The sequence below is a fragment of the Suncus etruscus genome, chromosome 15 (genome assembly GCF_024139225.1).
Source record: "Suncus etruscus isolate mSunEtr1 chromosome 15, mSunEtr1.pri.cur, whole genome shotgun sequence".
NCBI classification, from domain to species: domain Eukaryota; kingdom Metazoa; phylum Chordata; class Mammalia; order Eulipotyphla; family Soricidae; genus Suncus; species Suncus etruscus.
Window position 1 is genome coordinate 56,590,102 of NC_064862.1, and position 20,186 is coordinate 56,610,287.

General features: G+C 45.3%; 1 protein-coding gene across 2 annotated transcripts in view; it reads left to right on the plus strand.

Annotated features, from left to right (window-relative positions):
* Positions 1-20,186, plus strand: part of IQCK (IQ motif containing K) — a 95,237-nt gene that overhangs the window by 61,385 nt on the left and 13,666 nt on the right. Inside the window, exon 8 of one of the 2 annotated variants that reach the window (XM_049789211.1) lies at positions 12,738-12,849. The exons of the other annotated variant lie outside the window; for it this stretch is intronic. Within the exon in view, the coding sequence (XP_049645168.1) occupies positions 12,738-12,849 (112 nt within the window). The remainder of the gene's footprint in view (positions 1-12,737; positions 12,850-20,186) is intronic. 2 annotated transcript variants of the gene reach the window in all.

Genomic DNA, 20,186 nt, shown 5'->3' on the forward strand with positions numbered 1-20,186 from the left:
GTGAACATCGGCTCAGTGGTCTGTGGTCTGTAGCCTCGTGGTCCATGGTTCCATTGTCATCTGGCTTGTGAAAGGCAGAATCTCAGACCCCAGACCAGACTTTATGAATGAGAGTTCATATGAAGAAGAAGCTCAGGAGTTTACATGAGCCAGAGACAAGGCCACAGAGACCACAGCTTGGGGAAGTGGAATGTCAGGAGGCAGTGGGCATTCCCAATCTCAGTATCCCCAAACCTCACTTTCTGTCCTTATAAATGGGGGTATAAATGATGCTGGTCTCCTGATGCTTGCTGGGAGGGTATGAATAAAGGCAGAGGCAATGTTTGACATACTTAGCTCTTCATTTCACTTTCTTCCCCACAACTCTGTTTTCACATATCTCCGGATATTTTTTCTTAAAACATTTTTGTTTTAAAATTCCCCATCACAAAACCCCCTCATTTTTCAAAACTGCCCTTAAGCACCTCAGAAGCCCCTTTCCCTGTGCTCAGAGTGGTTCCACACTCCAGAATGGAGGCACCTGTTTCCACTGTCACTTTCCAGTCCTGGTTCTTAGGACAGTTTTCAGGGCCACCCTTTCAGCCCAAATAGGTCATAGCACTATAAATAGTGAGTTCGGGCCACTTTGGGCTTAGCCTCCGGGACATGCCCTGTCCCATGGGGTCTGTAGTTGTTTAAATCTCTCTGAGTTAGATCTGCAAATGCTGTTTCCTTAATATACCCAGGAAATGCTTTACCAGTTTGCCTGGCTGTCAGCAAAACCCACTCCTCCCTACCTTCCCACGCTCCCCAACACACCTGGCCTCAGCTTGCTTGGTCCCAATTGATCCCAGGTATGTTAGGATATGGGGGGCTGAGTGAAAGTCTAGCAGGGAGGGCACTTATCTTGCATGCAGCTGACCTGGGCTCTCTGGCATCCCTTTGGGTTCCCTGAGCACTGCCAGGAGTGATTCCTGAGTACTGAATACAGAGCCCTGAGCACCGAGAGTGGGGCTCCAAAACAATAAACAATAAGCCCCAAAGATGTTAGCAAGGGTAGAATCAGACTCCTGAGGCAATGGTTAGGAAAACTGCAGAAAATTCTAGCTATTGGGGGCCTGAGCAAAGGTGCAGGTGGGAGGGCGTTTGCCTTGCACATGGCTGACCCAGGACAGACTATGGTTTGATCCCTTGGCATCCCATATGGTCCCCCAAGCCAGGAACAATTTCTGAGCTCAGAGCTAGGAGTAACCCCTGAGCGTCACTGGGTGTGACCCAAAAAAGAAGAAAATTCTAGCTACCCTATGAGCAGGAGCCTGCATGCAAACAAAAACAGGGACTCCTTCACATTTCTCTAGAAATCCCAAATGCAGGCACAGAACATGAATCAGGGTGAAGCCCTGTAGGTGCATCCCCATGAGGCTCTGGGATGGGTACAAGACCCAGCCGGCCACTGGGTACAGCCAAAGGCCCCAGTCACTAACTTTTTTTCTTAATGGGCTGCCCAGTGTCTCTTCCAGCAGGGTTTATGGGTAAATGATCCAAGTCTACACCAGAGTGTATAGAATGATACCCTGTGTTTAGTAGGGACTAAAGTAAGGAAGGGGTGGAAAGAAGAAGGAAGGGAAGGAGGGAGTGAAGAGAGGAGGGAAGGAGAGAAAAGTGGAAGGTGGGAGGGAGGAAGAGGGAAAGGAAGGGAGAGAGGATGGAAGGAAGAGAGGGAGGGAGGGAAGGAGAAAAGAGAGAGGGAGGGAGGAAAGTCTGAGTGACTCAGAACATAGTTGCTGGTTTTTCACAATTAATACTCACTGGGTGGGTTTTACTCTTTGCTCACAGGGGCTTACTCCTGAGCATGTTGGGCTGGTCAAGGGGTAAATATGGCCTCTGTGCATCGAGCTGGACCTTCCTCGCCTGGCTCCATAAGGGACCTCTGCATTCAGGGAATCAGGAACCCCTAGGAGGCACCTCCCAGCCTCCTTCTACCTGGCAGGGTTCCTAGAAGGAACTAACCAGAAGGCCCAAGCTGCCCTCGCCTGTGCCTTCACTTCACTGCTGGCCGCAGGCTCGGGGAGCCTTCATCTTCCCATGAGGCCTCTCACTTTGCCTAAGGCTGACACCAAAGGAAAGCTCTGGCCTTCCCAAGGCCAAGAACTGGCAGTTGGGATTACTCTATGAGTTGAAACACGTCACAACCTCCCCCCTAGATTTGAGAGTTAATGAGAAGAGTGGCTGAGATTTTGGGGCACTGTGACTCCGAGGGCCATGGCACCACCTTCCCTGATCTTTAGCCTGCATCAGCACTCTGGATGCTCTAGTAACACATGACCACTGGCCCTGCAACACAGAGTTTACAAGTCACTTGGATGAGTGGGACTGGAGCCAGAGAACTTGGGTTTTGTGCCAGTTCCCAAGCAATGCCCCGGTTGCTTTATGGGGAACCTGGCTTTAAGAGGCACCCATGGAGGAGCTCAGGGTATACCCATCCAGTGTACTGGAAAAAATGGGTGGCAGCTCTGGACCCTGGAGGAAAGAGAGTTGAAAGCAATTGCACAACACTTGTAATCCTGGAAGTCAACTTCACTGAAAGTCAATCCTCTCGTACACTGGAAACTTCATCAAAGCCTTTCTTGCTCTTTCGTCTCCATCCCCCCATTATTGGATCAGAGGAAATGTTGTATGAACTTTATCTCAACTTCCATTACTGGGCTGTGGGTTCTTCTGGGGAGATTCCAGTTTGCCTAATTATACACTGTCACCAGGCTTTATTATTGAAGAGAAAAACAACAAAGCAAAACAAAAATAAAACCATATATGTAGTTTCCTGGGTGAAGACTAGAAGTGCCTCTGAAAAGAAAAGTCGGAATCCCCCCACCCAAGCAGCTGCTCTTTTGACTCACCCACCTCTTGACCCCTGACCATGCTGGGGCATTCATGGCCAAGTCAATCAGCCTTGTTGACTCTAGTTCTAAAATTTTGCAAGCCCTCTCAGTTGTGTCATATATGGAAGGAGTGAAACTAAGTTGTCCAGATGTGAGGGGAGGAGGCTCTGAAGTGGGGAAGGCTCCGTCCTTCAGACCGGGTTTCCCAATGCCCCATCCCATCAGCATCATTCTCAGGGCTCTGCTCAGACTCATCATAAACAACATTTTGGTTTCACATAACCCAGAATGAATCAGAAATTCCAGTGCAAGATCCTGTGAGTTCTGTGCATAACGGGCATTTAATCGACTTCAGTCTTCTTAGGTAAAGTTTCAGAAATGCTCTCAAAGCGGTATTTATGGAGAAATAGAAGGGTGGGGAAGGAGAGCCAACCCTTCTCTCTTGGATCCCACAAGAATAGGATCAGGGATTGGCACGGCTGAGACTGAGTTTGGCCCACTGCTTCTGCTTGTTTTTTGTTTGTTTGTTTTGGGGCCACATCCGGCAGTGCCTGGAAGGCTCGGGGAATCATATGGGATGCCAGGGATAGAACCTATTCTGTCCTGGGTCAGCCACGTACGTGCAAGGCAAATGCCCTACCGCTGTGCTTTCACTCACTCCGACCCTTGTTTTCATTTAAAAAAAAGTTTTTTATTTTAAATCAGCCATATCTATTTTTTTCAAAGCATGATGCCTGGCTGCTTTTCTGTGTAATGGCATAGCTGAGTCACTGGGACAGAGGCCATGGGGCCCAGGAAGAAGCCCAAAATATTTGCTTTCTGACCTTTCACCAAAGAAAGCTTACTGACCTCTTGATAAAAGAAAAGCACTCAGACCTGGGCAAACTCAGAACCAGGGACCTCAGTACTGATGAAAACAGAAAATAAACCCAGAGAAGGAGCTGCCAATAAATCCAAACCTGTAAAAGGCAGAGTAGTAATTTGAGGCTAGGAAGTGAAAGATGATTCAAGAAGGGGCTTGAGCAATAGTACAACAGGGAGGACTCTTGCTTTGCGTGTGCCAGAGCTGCCAGGGGATTGCCCTGGCACCCCATATTGTCCCCTGAACCCTTAAGAATAGGGGCTGGAGACATAGCATGGAGATAAAACGTTTACTTTGCATGCAGAAGGTCAGTGGTTCGGCATCCAATATGGTCCCCTGAGCCTGCCAGGAGTGATTTCTGAGCACAGAGCCAGGAGTAACCCCAGAGTGCTGCCAGGTGTGACCCAAAAACTAAACAACAAAAAAGAATAGAACCAGGAGTAAGCTCTGAGCACAACCTGGTATGCACCCCTCTCACATAAGATAATTAAATATTAGAAACAAAAAAACCCACCACCAATAGCAAAAACAGAATAGAACATCATAGAATTATAGAAAGGAATGGAATGGAAAACTTAACAAAAGAACAGAGTAGAAATGACTACCTAGTGGGTTTGTTAAGGCACCTTCCTGGGACCCACTGTGTTTAGTTCTGACTGAGTATATCCTGGCTGGAGCCCATAAGTTTGCATTTCTGACAAGCTCCCAGGTGTTGATGTGGATCATGTGCAGACCATCTTGTGAGAGAGTTAGTTAGCAGGGAGACACAGCAGGAGAAGAGTCATCAGTGAACTGGGAAATAGGTCTGGGGAACCAAGCAGCAGAGAGATAGAGATGAGAGAAAGAAATGTGGAGTTGAGTCAAAGCCAGAAAAAGAGGGCCATGGGGCTGGAGAGATAGCTCAGCGGTAAGGCGTTTGCCTTGCACGCAGCCAACCCAGGAAAAACGGTGGTTCAAATCCCGGCATTCCATATGGTCCCCCTGCCTGCCAAGAGCAATTTCTGAGCACAGAGCCAGGAGCCTGCCGGGTGTGACCCAAAACCTAATAATAATAATAATAATAATAATAATAATATAATTTAAAAAAAGAAAGAAAGGAATTCCAGAGTGGGGAGACCAAGAGAGTGTTTCAGGAGAGAAGTGCCCAAAGATACAGAGTGAGAAGATGCCAGTTAAAGAAACATGAAGTTGAACTAGATCAATAAGGACAGACCCATGCAGGCAGGCTTCATGATGAAATCAAAGGCCAAGAAAAAACTCAAGGTCCTATTGAAGGAAGGAATCCCTGCAAAGGAAGAGCAGAGACACTGGCTGGTTTTCTCATCAGCAGAGATGCAGAAAACAGTGAAGTAGCTTCCAATCCTCAGAGGAAGCAAGAGTCAACCAAGAATTCATTACCTGCTACAGTATCATTCAGGAGCAATGGCTAGTGCATGTTTTCAAACACATGCATCTCTCACTGGAAAAGTTACTTAAAATTTTCATTAGTGACAAGGAATATGGAGAGTAGCAGCAGGAGTGATGGGGAAAGTGGTGGAACTAAGCAGCCATTGTATGAACTGTTCAGTGATAGGTTCTGCTGCGGTCAGTATGGGACAATTGCAGTTCAAACATTTGAAAGACTTTGGAATAATTACTTTGGGAGGGAAGCTCAACAAATGAAATTCCACCTCTTTCACAATTGATTTTTCACATTCTTACAACATCTTAAAGGAAACAAATAGAAAATGAACTAACAAATAAAAAAAAAAGAAAATGGAATTTCGAAAGTCCGCTGTAATAAAAAGCAGGAAAAGAAAAACAGGGGGGCATGGCATATCCCAAAATAAGGGAGGAGAGAGAAATACAAATACAGGTACATCATGAATAAATAGAAGAAAAAGTTCCTTTCTGATTTTTAGATTGGGATCTTTTTTTTTTTTTTTTTTTTGGTATTTGAGCCACACCTGGCGGCGCTCAAGGGTCACTCCTGCTCTCTGTGTTCAGAAATCGCCCCTGGCAGGCTCAGGGGACCATATGGGATGCCAGGGATCAAATCCAGGTCTGTCCCGAGTCAACTGCATGCAAGACAAATGCCCTACCACTGTGCTATCACTGAGCCCCTAGATTGGGATTTTGAAAATATACTTCAATGCTAGAGGTACAGGCAATTAAAAACAAAACAAAACAAAACTTAAGAGTAGTTGAAGGTAGAGTAGACAAGGGATAAATATCACATAAGTATTAACCAAAGGGAACGTGACCTGCATTTGCCCAGTAGAATAGGCAGGTGACGCTCATTAGCAGAGAGAGTTCTTAACCATCAATAATTTTTTTTCTGTTTTTTATATTGGATTAAACTTGTGGGGTAAGTTTTTGGGTCACACTCAGTGGTACTCGGGATCACACCTAGCAGGGCATAAGGGAACTTATAGGGAACCAGAAATCAAATTCAGGTCAGCAGTGTGCAAGGCAAGCATCTTACTATGGCTCCAGTTCTGGACACTCCTTAAGAAGCTCGGAATGGAGCTTCCATATGACTCAGCAATTCCACTTCTGGGCATCAACCCCAAGGGCCCAGAAACTATTCAGAAAAGATTTCTGTGTTCCTGTGTTCATTGCAGCACTATTCACAAGAACTCAAATATGAAGTAATCCAAGTGTCTAAGAGTTGGTGACTGGATAAAGGAACTCTGGTATTTATACACAGTGGGATACTACTTGGCTCTAAGAAAAAGTGAAGTCATGCAATGTTCTGCTTTGTGGCTGGATCTAGAGAGTATCAAGCTAAGTCAAGTTAGTCAGAGGAAGGGGATAGCCATAGAGCAATCTCTCACCTCTGGAGGTTTTTTTATTTGTTTGTTTTTGTTCTGGGGCAACACACAGCAGCACTCAGGGGTTGCTCCTGGCCTTACACTCAGAAATCACTCCAGGCAGGTGCGGGGGACCAGAGTGGATGCTGGGAATCGAATCCAGGTCTGTGTGGGGTCGGCCATGTTCAAGGCAAACACTCTAACGCTGAGCTATTGCTCCAATATAAAGACATAAATTGGGGAAATAAATACCCAAAGGCAACTGGAACTTCGAACTGATCCTTAGTAGGAAGCTGGGCAAAGCAGGGCATTGGATTTGGGAAGAAATATTAGGACTGTGGTGGCAGTGTATGAAACTCCTACCCTTGAAGTATTGTCGAGCACAGTGCCTAAACTCAGAAATGTTGAAATGCTGTTTTAGAACACACTTGTAAGCATCTCTAAAATCCCAAAGACATGGTCATCACACCACAAATATTCATCAGTAAACTTCTACCCTACTAGGAAGAATGTGATGCTATAACGATTCTCTTTTTTTTTTTTTTAATTTTTGTTTTGTTTTGGTTTGGTTTTGGCCCACACCTGATGATGCTCAGGGGTTACTCCTAGCTCTGCACTCAGGAATCACTCCTGGTGGTGCTCAGGGGACCATATGGGATGCCAGGAATTGAACTCAGGTTAGCTGGATGTCAGGCTTTACCTGTTGTATTATCTCTCCAACCCCAGTTCTCTTGAAAAGTAGATGCCTTCAAAATGTTCTTCCAGATAGGAAGGGACACTCACAACCACTAGAATAAACATGAAGAAAGAAAGAAAAAAAGAAAGAGAGAGAGAAAGAGAGAGAGAGAAAGAAAGAAAGAAAGAAAGAAAGAAAGAAAGAAAGAAAGAAAGAAAGAAAGAAAGAAAGAAAGAAAGAAAGAAAGAAAGAAAGAAAGAAAGAAAGAAAGAAAGAAAGAAAGAAGGAAAGAAGGAAGGAAGGAAGGAAGGAAGGAAGGAAGGAAGGAAGGAAGGAAGGAAGGAAGGAAGGAAGAAAGAAAGAAAGAAAGAAAAAGAAAAAGATCACAAAGCTTTCTGACTTCATTAAGTCATGAAATGGGATTTTTCAAACATACATTTCCTCTGTTAAAACCAACTTTTCTCATGTACAGAATCCTTCATATGAACTAGCAGATTTTAAGTTGTGATTCTAAGACAGGAAATTTTTGTCTATGCTGGAACTTCATCTAGTCCTTGAATGCTTGTGAGACAACCGTATATAATACAGTTGAATGCCATAGGCTGTCACTGTCTTATTTGAGCAGCCTTCCAGGCTCTTCCTCCAAAGCAATGAGCAGAACCCCAGGGAATCATCCAGGGAGGGTAACCGTTGCTATGTTTTGGTCTGTTTGGCCAGGAAGCAGGGAAAACAACTAAGCTAAGAGGAATTCAGAAGTAGAGATGCAGGAAGGGTCATTTGGGAGTCCCAGGAGGCAGCCTCGCCCTGGAGACTGTCCCCACCTTCTCATGCCCAGTTCCTCTTAACCATCTAAGGCCTCGGGTTAGACAATCATTTCCAGAGTTTATGTTTTTTACAGAACCTTTTAGGGGGCCTCTTACCTTGGATTGTATGATTCATTAGCGTGTCAGCTTCTTGGCTTGATCATTTTTCCGATGGCTGCTCACAGAGCTGATTTCAGATTATTCTTGTGGATTTATGGATTGGGAGAATCAGAGCCAGAATACAGTTGGGAGGGCAATTGCTGTGCATATAGTCAAGCTACTTGGTTCAATCTCTGACACTCCTCATGGTCTCCCAAGTCTGCCAGGAGTGATGCCTGAGCCCAAAGCCAGGAATAAGCTCTGAGTACTACTGAGTGAAGGCCACCTTCCCACCTCCAATAAACAAACAAACAAACAAAACAGCTCATTAATAAAGCCCTGCAGAACACTTGTCTTGCACTTGGCTGATCCAGGATCATCCCCTGGCACCCTGACTTGAGTAAAAAAAAAAAAAAGAGTATGTTTTCATATTTATTTCTCTTTAAAATATTCATTACCTGTTTGGTAAGATAAGGGGTCACTTTTACTTGGAAATGCATTTTGTTTATGTTTACAGTATTTTGTATATGTATGTAATTTAAAATGTATTTATGGAGAAATTATATATTTTATTTTAAGCAATAGTAGCCACCATTTAAGCAGTAATAGCTCAGTGGAACAGAAAACATTCATCTTTATTTTGGTGGGGAATAAAAAACTGTATTTTTTTTCTTATGTCAAGAAAAACACCCAATGACCTGGAGAAGGAGCAGGAAACACTTTATTTTTTTTGGGGGGGGTCTGATAATACGAATTCTCCAAATCTTCTTAGGGCACAGAGCTCTGGGGATGTGGGATGCGGGGGACAGAACCCAGATCCTCTGAGTGCAAGGTAGATGCCTTCCCTGCTGTGCTATAGCTCCAGTCCTGAAAACCAGGACTCTTTGGAAATGAATTGAGAAAGGCAAAAGCTTAAAGATTTTATTTTAAGGTTGCAGTATGGTCAAGATTGCGGTTTTATGCCCCTTAAACATGGATTTTTTTTTTTTATTTGAAGCTAAAGAAGGAAGTTCTTGGGGCCGGAGCGATAGCATAGCATAGCAGTAAGGCATTTGCCTAGTACACAGTCAACATAAGATGGACCCCGATTCAAATTCTGGCATCCCATATGGTCCCCAGAGCCTGCCAGAAGTGACTTCTGAGCGTAGAGCTAGGAGTAACCCCTGAGCACCGCCCGTTGTGACCCACAAAAAAAAAAAAAGAAGAGGAGGAGGAGGAGAAGAAGAAAGTTCTTTCATATTTTAGTGACAATGCTGGATCTCAATAATTTTTCTGCCTAATCTTTTGTTTCAAATTCCACGGAGGAAATTTTGGAGGGTTTCTAGTAGATTTATAATGTGGCACACATCTAAACAGCATTGCTACTTTTCCCAGAGGCTTTAAATACAGCTGTGATGAATATTTTTGGACAAACTAGAAGGAGTATTTAAAAGGCAGTGATTTAATAATTATAGGCTGACCTTTATTCATTACCCTAAAGCCTTATTTTAGAAAGTCAATAAAATTTAGCCCTAAGGGTTGGTTGGGGCTGGAGTGATTGCTCAGTGGTGGGCTGTTTGCCTGGCATACAGCTGACCCACGAACAACCCTGGTTTGATCCTCGGCATTCCATATGGTCACCTGAGCCTGTCAGGAGTAACCCCTGAGCACTGCTGGGTGTGGTCCAAAAATACCAAAAAATTTTTTTAGCTCTAAGGGAAAAAAAATAAAGGCATCATGGGGACAGAACTGAGAGTATAGAAATGAATCCATACTACAAGCCAGGGAGAAAGTACAGAGAGTAAGGTACTTGATTTGCATGTGACTGACCTAGATTTGATCTCCAGCATCCTCCAGCACTGCTAGGAGTGATCCCTGGAAACAGCCTGTTGTAAGCCCTGAGCACTGCTGAGTATTTCCCCCTTAAAAAATTTAAATATAGGGCTGGAGAGATAGCATAGAGGTAGGGCATTTGCTTTGCATGCAGAAGGACAGTGGTTCAATTCCCAGCATCCCATATAGTCCCTGAGCCTGCCATGAGCGATTTCTGAGCATAGAGACAGGAGTAACCCCTGAGCGCTGCGGGGTGTGACCCAAAAATAAAAAAAAAATTAAATATAAAAATAAACTATGTAAGAATGAATAAAAGCATCTCTCTCTCTCTTGCTCTCTCGCTCTCTCTTTCTCTCTCTTTTTGGCTTTTTGGGCCATGCTCAGGGGTTATTTCTGGCTCTGTGCTCAAAAATTGCTCCTTGCAGGCACAGGGGCCCATATGGGATGCCGGGATTCGAACCACCTTCCATCCTGGATTGGCTGCTTGCAAGGCAAATGCCCTACCGCTGTGCTATCTCTCTGGCCCCAAAAGCATTTCTATTAATTTAATTTAATTTTGTTTTTTGGGCTATACCCCGTGACGTTCAGAGGTTACTCCTGGCTATGCACTCAGAAATTGCTCCTGGCTTGGGTGACCATATGGGACACTGGGGATCAAACCTGGGTCAGCCTCGTGAAAGGCAAATGTCCTACTGCTGCACTCTCTCTCTAGCCCCCAAAGCATTTCTTTTTAAAGAATTAAAAGAAAGACATGAAGGGGCCGGAGAGATAGCATGGAGGTAAAAGCGTTTGCCTTTCATGCAGGAGGTCATCCGTTCGAATCCCGGCGTCCCATATGGTCCCCCGTGCCTGCCAGGAGCAATTTCTGAGCCTGGAGCCAGGAATAACCCCTGAGCACTGCCTGGTGTGACCCAAAAACCAAAAAAAAAAAAAAAAAAAAAAAGAAAGACATGAATTCATACACTTGTGGTCACTTGATTTTGGGGGAGGTTGGGGCACACCCAGCGACACTCAGGGTTTACTACTGACTCTGTGCTCAGAAATCACTCCTGGCAGCCTCTGGGGATTATATGGGATGCTGGGAATAACAACCTGGGTCTGTCCTGGGTCCGCTGTGTGCAAGGCAAATACCCTATTGCTCTGACCCCTGGTCAGTTGATTTTTGACAAGAATACCAAGATTGTTCACTAAGGGGAATCATAGACTCTTTAAGAAATAGCAGTCTAGGGCCCGGAGAGATAGCACAACGGCTTTGCCTTGCAAGCAGCCGATCCAGGACCAAAGGTGGTTGGTTCGAATCCCGATGTCCCATATGGTCCCCTTGCCTGCCAGGAGCTATTTCTGAGCAGACAGCCAGGAGTAACCCCTGAGCACTGCCGGGTGTGGCCCCCCCAAAAAAAATAGCAGTGAGGGGCCAGTGAGGTGGCGCTAGAGGTAAGGTGTATGCCTTGCAAGCTCTAGCCAAGGAAGGACCGCGGTTTGATCCCCATATGGTCCCCCCAAGCCAGGGGCAATTTTGAGCATCAAACGGGTGTGGCCCGAAAAACCAAAAAAAAAAAAATAGCAGTGAGAAAATTGGATATTTACAGAATCTAATTGAAACTTAATTTATATCACATTTGAAAATGAGGTTCCAATGGAGCAGAGAGCTAAATGTAGAGTTTGGAGGCTGGAGCGATAGCACAGCAGGGAGGACACTTGCCTTGCACTTAGCCAACCCAGGTTCGATCCTCAGCATCTCCATGTAGTCCCGCAGGCATTATCAGAGTAATTCCTGAGCACAGAGCCAGGATTAACCCCTGAGCATCTCTGACTGTGCCTCCCCCGGACCCTCACCAAAAGAGCTAAAACTACATGGCACATAAGAAAACATAGAGGTAAGTTGAAGTTACGTCTTTTGAGTTAAGAATGGTTTTTTAGATATATCTCCAAACATAAGCCATAGGTCTGGGGAGATAGTACTGGGGTTAAGGCATTTGCCTCTAATAAAGCTGACCCTGGTTTGAGCCCCAGAACCACAGATGGTCTCCGGAGCCAGGAGTGGCTCCTGAGTACCATCATGGACAACCAAAAAAAAAAAAAAAATCTAACTCCCAAACAACAGTTAAAATCCAAAGTACAAACCACAAGGGAAAAAATAGATAATTGGACTTTATTCAAAAATATATAATAAAAAGACAATTAAAGAAAATTACAAGAACAAACAAACAAACAAGACAAAAAAGAAAGAAAAAAATGACAAACAACTATGGAAGGGGGACATCTGGCCATACTCTGGGCTTACTCCTGGCTCCTCACTCAGGGATTACTCTTGACAGGACTCAGCAGACCGCATGGGATGCTGAGGATTCAACCCTGGTCAGTGACATGCAAAATAAGTGCCCTACCCAATGCACTATCTCTTTGGCACCTTTTAAAGACAATCTTACCAGTTAATTATACTTGTTAAGACAAGAGTGCAGCGTTTAAATGATGCATGTGGCTGCATTCTATTTCTATTGCACAGCAGAGATCTTGAATGGCAGATCTTGAAGATCACCATTACATGTTTGCTCCAGTATTCTGTTGGCAATGTCTTTCTTTAAGGACCACGATTACAAACATGTTTGTAGTTGGGTTTCAGTTATGAAAAGAGCACCCCCCTTCAACAGTGCAACCTTACCACCACCAATGCTCCCCATCTACCTCCTCCCTCACCCCCTGCCTGTATTCAAGACAGGCATCCTATTGCAGTGAGTCATTTCATCCAATTGATTGGGGAAGGATTTTCCATGTAGTTTAACAAGCTCATGTGCAAAGTGTGGCTCAGGAACTTACACTGGGGGTGTTTTGCAGGTGCGCTGTCACCCTGAAATCCAAGAGCTGCGTCAGTGGCAAAAGAAGCTGAGGGAGGAGAAGCACATTCGCCAAAGAATCCAAATGTTCTGGGCCAAACAAGAACGGAAAAGTGAGTAGCTTGATTCCTGGCCCTTAGCTTATTTAAGAGAAGCCCCAGTAATATGTATCCGGTGGGGGTGACTCAGTGGCCCAGCTGCACCCCACATCTCTGTGCAGTGACAGGCATCATTGATCACACTATTTCCCTCTCTCGGACAGATTGCTATCAGCAGGTTGGTTTACTTATTTATTTATTTATTTATTTATTTATTTATTTATTTATTTATGTTGGTTTTTGGGTCACACCTGTCAGCACTCAGGGATTACTTCTGGCTCTACACTCAGAAATCGCTCCTAGCAGGCTCAGGGGACCATATGGGATGCTGGGATTCAAACCATCGTCCTTCTGCATGCAAGGCAAATGCCCTACCTCCATGCTATCTCTCCAGCCCCTACTTATTTATTTTTAAAATGTTTTATTATAACACCTGTGATTAACAAGTTGTTCCTAATACAGTGGTTTCAGGCATGAAAACAACAACACCACCACCAGTGGGACCTTCCTTTTACCAGTGTTCCCAGTGTCACACCCACCACCTTTGCCTGCCTCCTTGTAGGCACAAATAGATTTACTTTATATTGTTTGTTCCAACACCAAGGCAAATGGAATGATCAAAACTTAGATTAACGAGGGTCCATTTGAAATGATTGTTGTATTTCTCCATGATGTTACTAAACTGTCTGAAGGTTGACTGGACCATTGTTGGTGCTAGTGGAGTCTTTTGTGCTAGTTAGGCTCACTGAGCTTGGAAGATTTTGATGGAACTTTCCCATCAGATTCTCTGTGATACTACTGGTCTGACACTACTATTAAAAAATTGAGGTTGCATGTGGTCCAGGATTTATAGTTCTGAAACAAATATGGTGGCTTGGCAGTTTAAAAAGGTTAAATCACAGAGCTGGGCCATTACTGTTAGAGGGTGTAGGGTGTGGTGCTGGACTGGTATGGTTCTTGCAGAAAAGGGGAATTTCTCGCCACCCATTTTGAGGATGCCTCATAGGGATCAACCTAGACTCAACTATTTGGGAAGAATCAGTGGCTATTATTTTCTTCTGCAGCTTTGTGGAGGAGAGTTCAGTGGTTTTTAAAGCTTCAAGATATCTAGGATAACCCCTTGTTTTGGAAGTGGATTGCTGCTCATGGGCTTATTCTTTAAAGCAGAGGTTGGGGTGACTAACCCTCCCTTTGCTTGATGCTTGTGTCTTCTCCCCTATGGTGAGACTCAACCACCCACATGTCAACATTCAGGTGTTAGCAGAACAGGCCCCTGATCTGGTGGTCTCCTTTATCCGGTTTGCATTGCTCCTTTTAAATTTCCAAATTGCCTTTTCCTGGAAGAAAAATCAGCATCATACCAGTTATCAAGGAGGCAGAAGCCAGGCATCCTGGTAAGGTTAAAATGGGAGCTGAGGGGGCAATAACATGCTGTGACTCTTCTCTAGCAAAAAGGAGCACCAGCAGGTGTCTAGTATATTTGCCTGAATTACAAGGATGGGCTTCTGTGTCTGTGTGTGAGATATATCTCCCTTTTGGCCCTGGGCAGAATTGTAATTGTCCTTCTGGTCATTAGTGAGAGAGTGGTGGCTTGGCTGTGTAATGCTAAAGATTTTGCACCACTGTTCAATAGTTATGTGGAAGGAGGTTCACAATTTGCTATTAGGTGTGTGTATTGTGTGTGTGTGTGTGTGTGTTGTGTATGTTTGTGTAATTGCAGGACCAAACATTTGCAAACATCTTTAAAGAAAAAACTATGCCTTGGCAAAACTGTGAAATGACCAGGAAGTTGTGCTAATGGCTATCCTTCACACAAGTGGTAGCCCCTTATAACTTTTCAATAAACACAGAATACGTGGCCATGAGGAGAGGCGATGAGAAATAAATCCTCAGCACAACCTGCTGCTTCGAACTTGCCACTCCTGTCTTTCTTTCACTTCCTGATTGTGGTTGATTTTGTTTTGTTTTTATTTGGTTTTATTTTTGGGTCATACCCAGTGATGCTCAGGGGTCACTTCTGGCTCTGCATTCAGAAATCATTCTTGGAGGTGCTCTGGTGACCATATGGGGACTGGGAATCAAACCCATGTTGACCACATGCAAGGTGTACTATTGCTCCAGCCCCTACACTTCCTGATTTTGATAATTGTTCTTGGGTTAGATAAAGCATATCATCATTGGGGCCAGAGTGATAAAACAGCAGGTTGTTGCTTGTCTTGCACGTAGCCATCCAGGTTTGATTTTCATCTTTCCATTGGGTCCCTCAAGCATCACCAGGAGTAATTCCTGAGCACAGAGCCAGGAGTAACCCCTGAGGATTTCTAGGTGTGGCCCCAAAACAAACACACATAAAAAAAACCTCATCCTTAAAATAGATGGTGAACTTCCTAGGGATGAAGAGCTATAATATGCAACCAAATCACAAATAATTCTGAAAAAATATCCATGTTAACAAATATGCCCACATAGGCGATACACAAAATATTATATGTGGGGCACACAAAATCAGGAACTCTGATTTGTTACAATTTTTACAACTCTGATTTTCTGTAATTATGAGCTTCTCTGAATTCAAGAAAAGAAATTCAAAACAAAACAAAACAACTTACTTTATAAGATTCTGATGTGGTTTTTCTGGCCAGGTCTAGGGCATCTAGATAACTTTAAGTATACTAGTCCTGTTCTCATGGTCTGCCAGAGCTGATAGCCCTGGAGGTACCAAATCCTTTACATTCTGGGCACTCCTTGAAATGCAGAGGCCCCAGGGCCTGTCCATAGGTGCCTCCACTTTGGGCAACAAGAGAATTCCTGGATCACAAGGACTATAGCTGTGTCCTGATTCAAAGAAAGTGACAAAGAATGTGGGGTTGAAGGCACATTCAAATATTGAAAGAATATTGGAAGGAAGGAAGGAAGGAAGGACAAGAGAAGGAAAGAAAGAGGAAGGAAGGAAAGAAAGGAATGAAGGAAGGAGGGCATGAAGGAAGGAAAGAAGGAATGGAGGAAGAGAGGGAAGGGCAGAAAGAGAGAATGAAGGAAGGAAAGAAAGGAAGGAGGGAATGAAGAAAAGGAGGAAAGAGGGAAGGAATGAAGGAGTCAGTGAGTCGGTACAGAGGCAGTGTACACTGGAGCAGTGCTGGTCTGGGTGGTGGGTCCTAAGGCAGCTTTGCTCCAGGCGCACCCTTAGCAAAGTTTTCTTTTCCTCGTCCCATCCCATCTCCCATCACTCTTTCTCTTCCAACTTGGAAGGCCAGGGAGGTTGTAATCAGTGTAAAAGTCAGGGACAGTGCAGAGGCCTATTTCTTTCTCTGTTAGTTCTTCCTTTCCAGCTGATTTGCTATGGGTTGAGGGATGGATTTGGCTGCTCTGTACACTGGGAACGAGGCCTGAATCGGCCTGGATTAAAGTCGGGGAATCCAGCCAATGAGGGGTTTGGAGGGGGGTACATTTCCACCTCCACACCTGCTGCTTGCTGGCTGGGTTGTGGGTTTTTTGTTTTGTTTTGTTTTGTGGAGCAGGGGGTGGTCCTGACACTAGAAGAGGACAGCATTTTCTGATGGCGGAGTATGGGGGAAAGAGAGAGAGGGAGGAGGAGGAGGAGAGGGAGAAAGAGAAGGTTGTTAGCACCTCTTGCCTTGCATGTGCATGACCTGGGTTCTACTTGCAGTTCTACTTCCCATATGGTCTCCTGAGCCCAGAGCCCACCAGGAGTAATTCCTGAATGTTTAACCAGGAGTAAGCCTAGAGCCCCAGGTGTGGCCCCAAAACAAAACAGACTAACAAAGCATTTCTAAGACTGCTCCCCAGCTCCATGGTCAGTTAAGGGATTGTAGGGGGGATGTGACTACGTAAGCTGTAGGACCCCATGACCTGCAGGTGTGACCCCTTAGTCCCTGCCCCTGCACTGGCCCTCACCCACAAGGCATTGGCTCAGCCTGACCTTGGAATCGACCCACTTTGCCCTGCATGATCCTCATGAGGCCTCAGTCTTTTGGGGACAAAGTGGGACAAAACAGAGACTGACTTACAGGGTTACTGTTGAGAGGCATCAAAGGGTTAGAACAATGCCAGTGAACAGCTCCCCGCCAAGTCTTTGTGATATTAGAAACAGTTTTGGGGTCCTGGAGAGATGGCAGTGTGGGTAGGACATTTGCCTTGCACATGATCAACCTGATCGCCAGTGCAACATATGATCCCTCAAACCTTTCAGGAGTGATCTCTTAGCATAGATCCAGGAATAAGCCCTGAGCACTGCCAGAAGAGCTCTCTGAGTATAAAGCCAGGACTCAGCCTTGAGCACTGCCAGGGATAACCCAAAAAGCATTAAAAAAAAGTTTTGCCTGGGGGCTGGAGTGATAGTGACCTGATATGACATTTGCCTTACACAACCTGGGTTCAATCTCAAGTACCATATATGGTACCCTTAGCCCTGCCAGGACTGATTTGTGAGCACAGAACTAGGAGTAAGCCCTGAGCACTGCTGAATATGGCCCCCAACAACAACAAAAACAAATATGGGGCTGGGGTAAAGAGATAGTACTAAGATTAAGGTATTTCCTTGACTGCTTCCCACATTGGGTCCATCTCCAACATCGCCAGGGTTAATCCCTGAGCAAAGATCCAGAAGTGGCCCCCAGAACCCTCAGTTGTCACCCCAAGACCCAAAAATGATAAACTTAAGTTTGCTTTAAAACAACTTGGGGGGGGGCGGGAAGGTGGCACTAGAGGTAAGGTGTCTGCCTTGCAAGCACTAGCCAAGGAAAGATAGAGACCGAGGTTCGATCCCCCAGCATCCCATTTGGTCCCCCCAAGCCAGGGGTGATTTCTGAGTGCTTAGCCAGGAGTAGCCCCTGAGCATCAAACGGGTGTGACCCAAAAAACAAACAAACAAAAAAAAAACCAACTTGAGGGCCGGGGCCAGAGAGATAGCATGGAGGTAGAGCGTTTGCCTTGCATGCAGAAGAATAGTGGTTCAAATCCCTGCATTCCATATGGTCCCCCGAGCCTGCCAGGAGCGATTTCTGAGCATAGAGCCAGGAGTCACCCCTGAGTGCTGCTGGGTGTGACCCAAAAAACAAAACAAAACAAAAAACAACAAAAAAAAGACAGCTTGAGGGCCAAAGCGATAGCATAGCAAGGAAGGTGTTTGCCTTGTACATAGCCAACCCAGGTTTGATCCCGGCATCCCATATAGTCCCCAAGCCTGCCAGGAGTGATTTCTGAGATCAGAGCCAAGAGAACCTCCTGAATAAAAAATATTTTTGAAATCTTGCCTGTGAGCTTTGTATACTTACCCAGATTCACTGGCTTCTCTCTCTCTCTCTTTTTTTTTTAGAAATGCTGAGGGGGCCATATGGGATACCAGGGACTGAACCCAGGTTAGTCCCAGATGGCTGTATGCAAGGCAAATGCCCTACCCACTGTGCTGTTGCTCCAGCCCCTTCTCTTACTTTTTGAATCTTTCACTCTGGCATCATGTTGGATCTCAGTACCTTGTCATTTTGAAATGTTGGTTTGCCGAGTTATGTATGGCTCTCTGAGGGTGAGCTATTATATAACTAACCCATCGGGACTGGAGTGGTGGCACAAGCGGTAAGGGTCTGCCTTGCATGTGCTAGCCTAGGATGGACCGCAGTTCGATCCCCCGGTGTCCCATGTGGTCCTCCAAACCAGGAGCGATTTCTGAGCACATAGCCAGGAGTAACCCCTGAGCATTACTGGGTGTGGCCAAAAATAAAAACAAAAACAAAAAGGTAACAATAATCCATATATGTGATTACACCATTGATGATCTTAGAGAAGTCTTGAAAGGCAACCAAACTTGATTTCTGCTTCCAGAGTTCATTTGCAAGTTCCTTTTGTTACTGGCCACAATTGTCAAGTTTCTCTCCTCAGAAAGACTAATGAGTTCACTGCGTTCGTTTTCCCAGGGATACCTTCAAAATACGCCAGTCTAAATAACCAGACTCACTATTTTTTTCCAGAGAAAATAAGCAAGATACTAGCTTAGCTCACAGTTCAAACAATCCAACACTTTCCCTCTAGACACCCACTGCACTATCTTTCTTTATTTAAAACAAACAAACAAAAAACAGGGCTGGAGTGGTGGTGTAAGAGGTAATGCTAGCCTAGAACAGACTGCAGTTCGATCCCCTGGCATCCCATATGGTCCCCCCAAGCCAGGAGTGATTTCTGAATCCATAGCCAGGAGTAACCCCTGAGCGTCACCGGGGTTTGGGGTGTGGCCCAAAAAAACAAAAAGTAAAACCCAAAACTTTATTTATTGATCGATTCATTCATTGTTTGGTTGGTTGGCTGTTGGGCCACACCCAGTGGCACTCAGGAGTCACTCCTTGCTCTGCACTCAGAAATTGACCCTGGCAGTTTGGGGGACCATATGGCATGCCAGGAATTGAACCAGGTCCCTCCCTGGTTGGCCACATGCAAGGCAAATGCCTTACTGCTGTGCTATCTCTCTGGCCCCTTCACTTTCTTTCTTGGTAGTAGTAACTTCTGTGTATTCTTCCCATGTTAGCACCAGGATATTAAAAGAACGTATCCTACAACAAAAACATAACACCACAGTTAAGTTTGCATGCATCCCACCTGAGTTTGAGCCCCAGCATGGCATAAGGCCCCTTGAGAACTGGCAGAAGTGATCCCTGGCAGAAGTAAGCCCCATCCAAATAAAAACCTTCCCCTGGATATTCAGCCCTACATGTGCCATAAGACAACTGTTTTGTCTTCCAACTGATGAGGAAGTTGGTGGGATTGCCCAAGGTCACAAAGCCAGTGGCTGGCTGAGAGCTGGGCCAGTGTCCTGCTTCCCGTTCTGAGCAATAGCACAAAGACTGATGTTCTGAGATTCTGCTGTCATTTTTCTCCTGAGCAGGACCCAGGCCCGTCTGCCTCATTCCTGGCCAGCTGGCCCCAGGTCCTGGACCCTGGGCCTTAGGATTGTGTGCTTGGTTGACCTGCTGCCTTCTCACTTCTTGTTCTGGGGTACAGATACCCCAACTTCCTCCCTGTTTTTAGCCTTTTCCTCTTGGCCAGGAGGGAACTTGAGTGAGGCATTGTCCAGTGGCACCACCCCAGACCCCCAAGAGCTCTGGTGAAACAGTTGGAGAGTGAAGGTCAAATGCTCACTCTCCTTTTAGAGACAGTGTGTGGGGGTAGGTGATGGCTCCTGCAGACAACACCACTGGAACCAGCCCCAAATCCTCCATGGACAGCTCCATATACAGCTTTGTCTGGTTTCAAGGGGGTTGCCTTGGACCCGTGGTGAGCTCCTGTATTTATAGCCTGCACTGGAGCTGCTCAGTTATCCTGTGAGGCCAGAGTGGTGCAGCTGG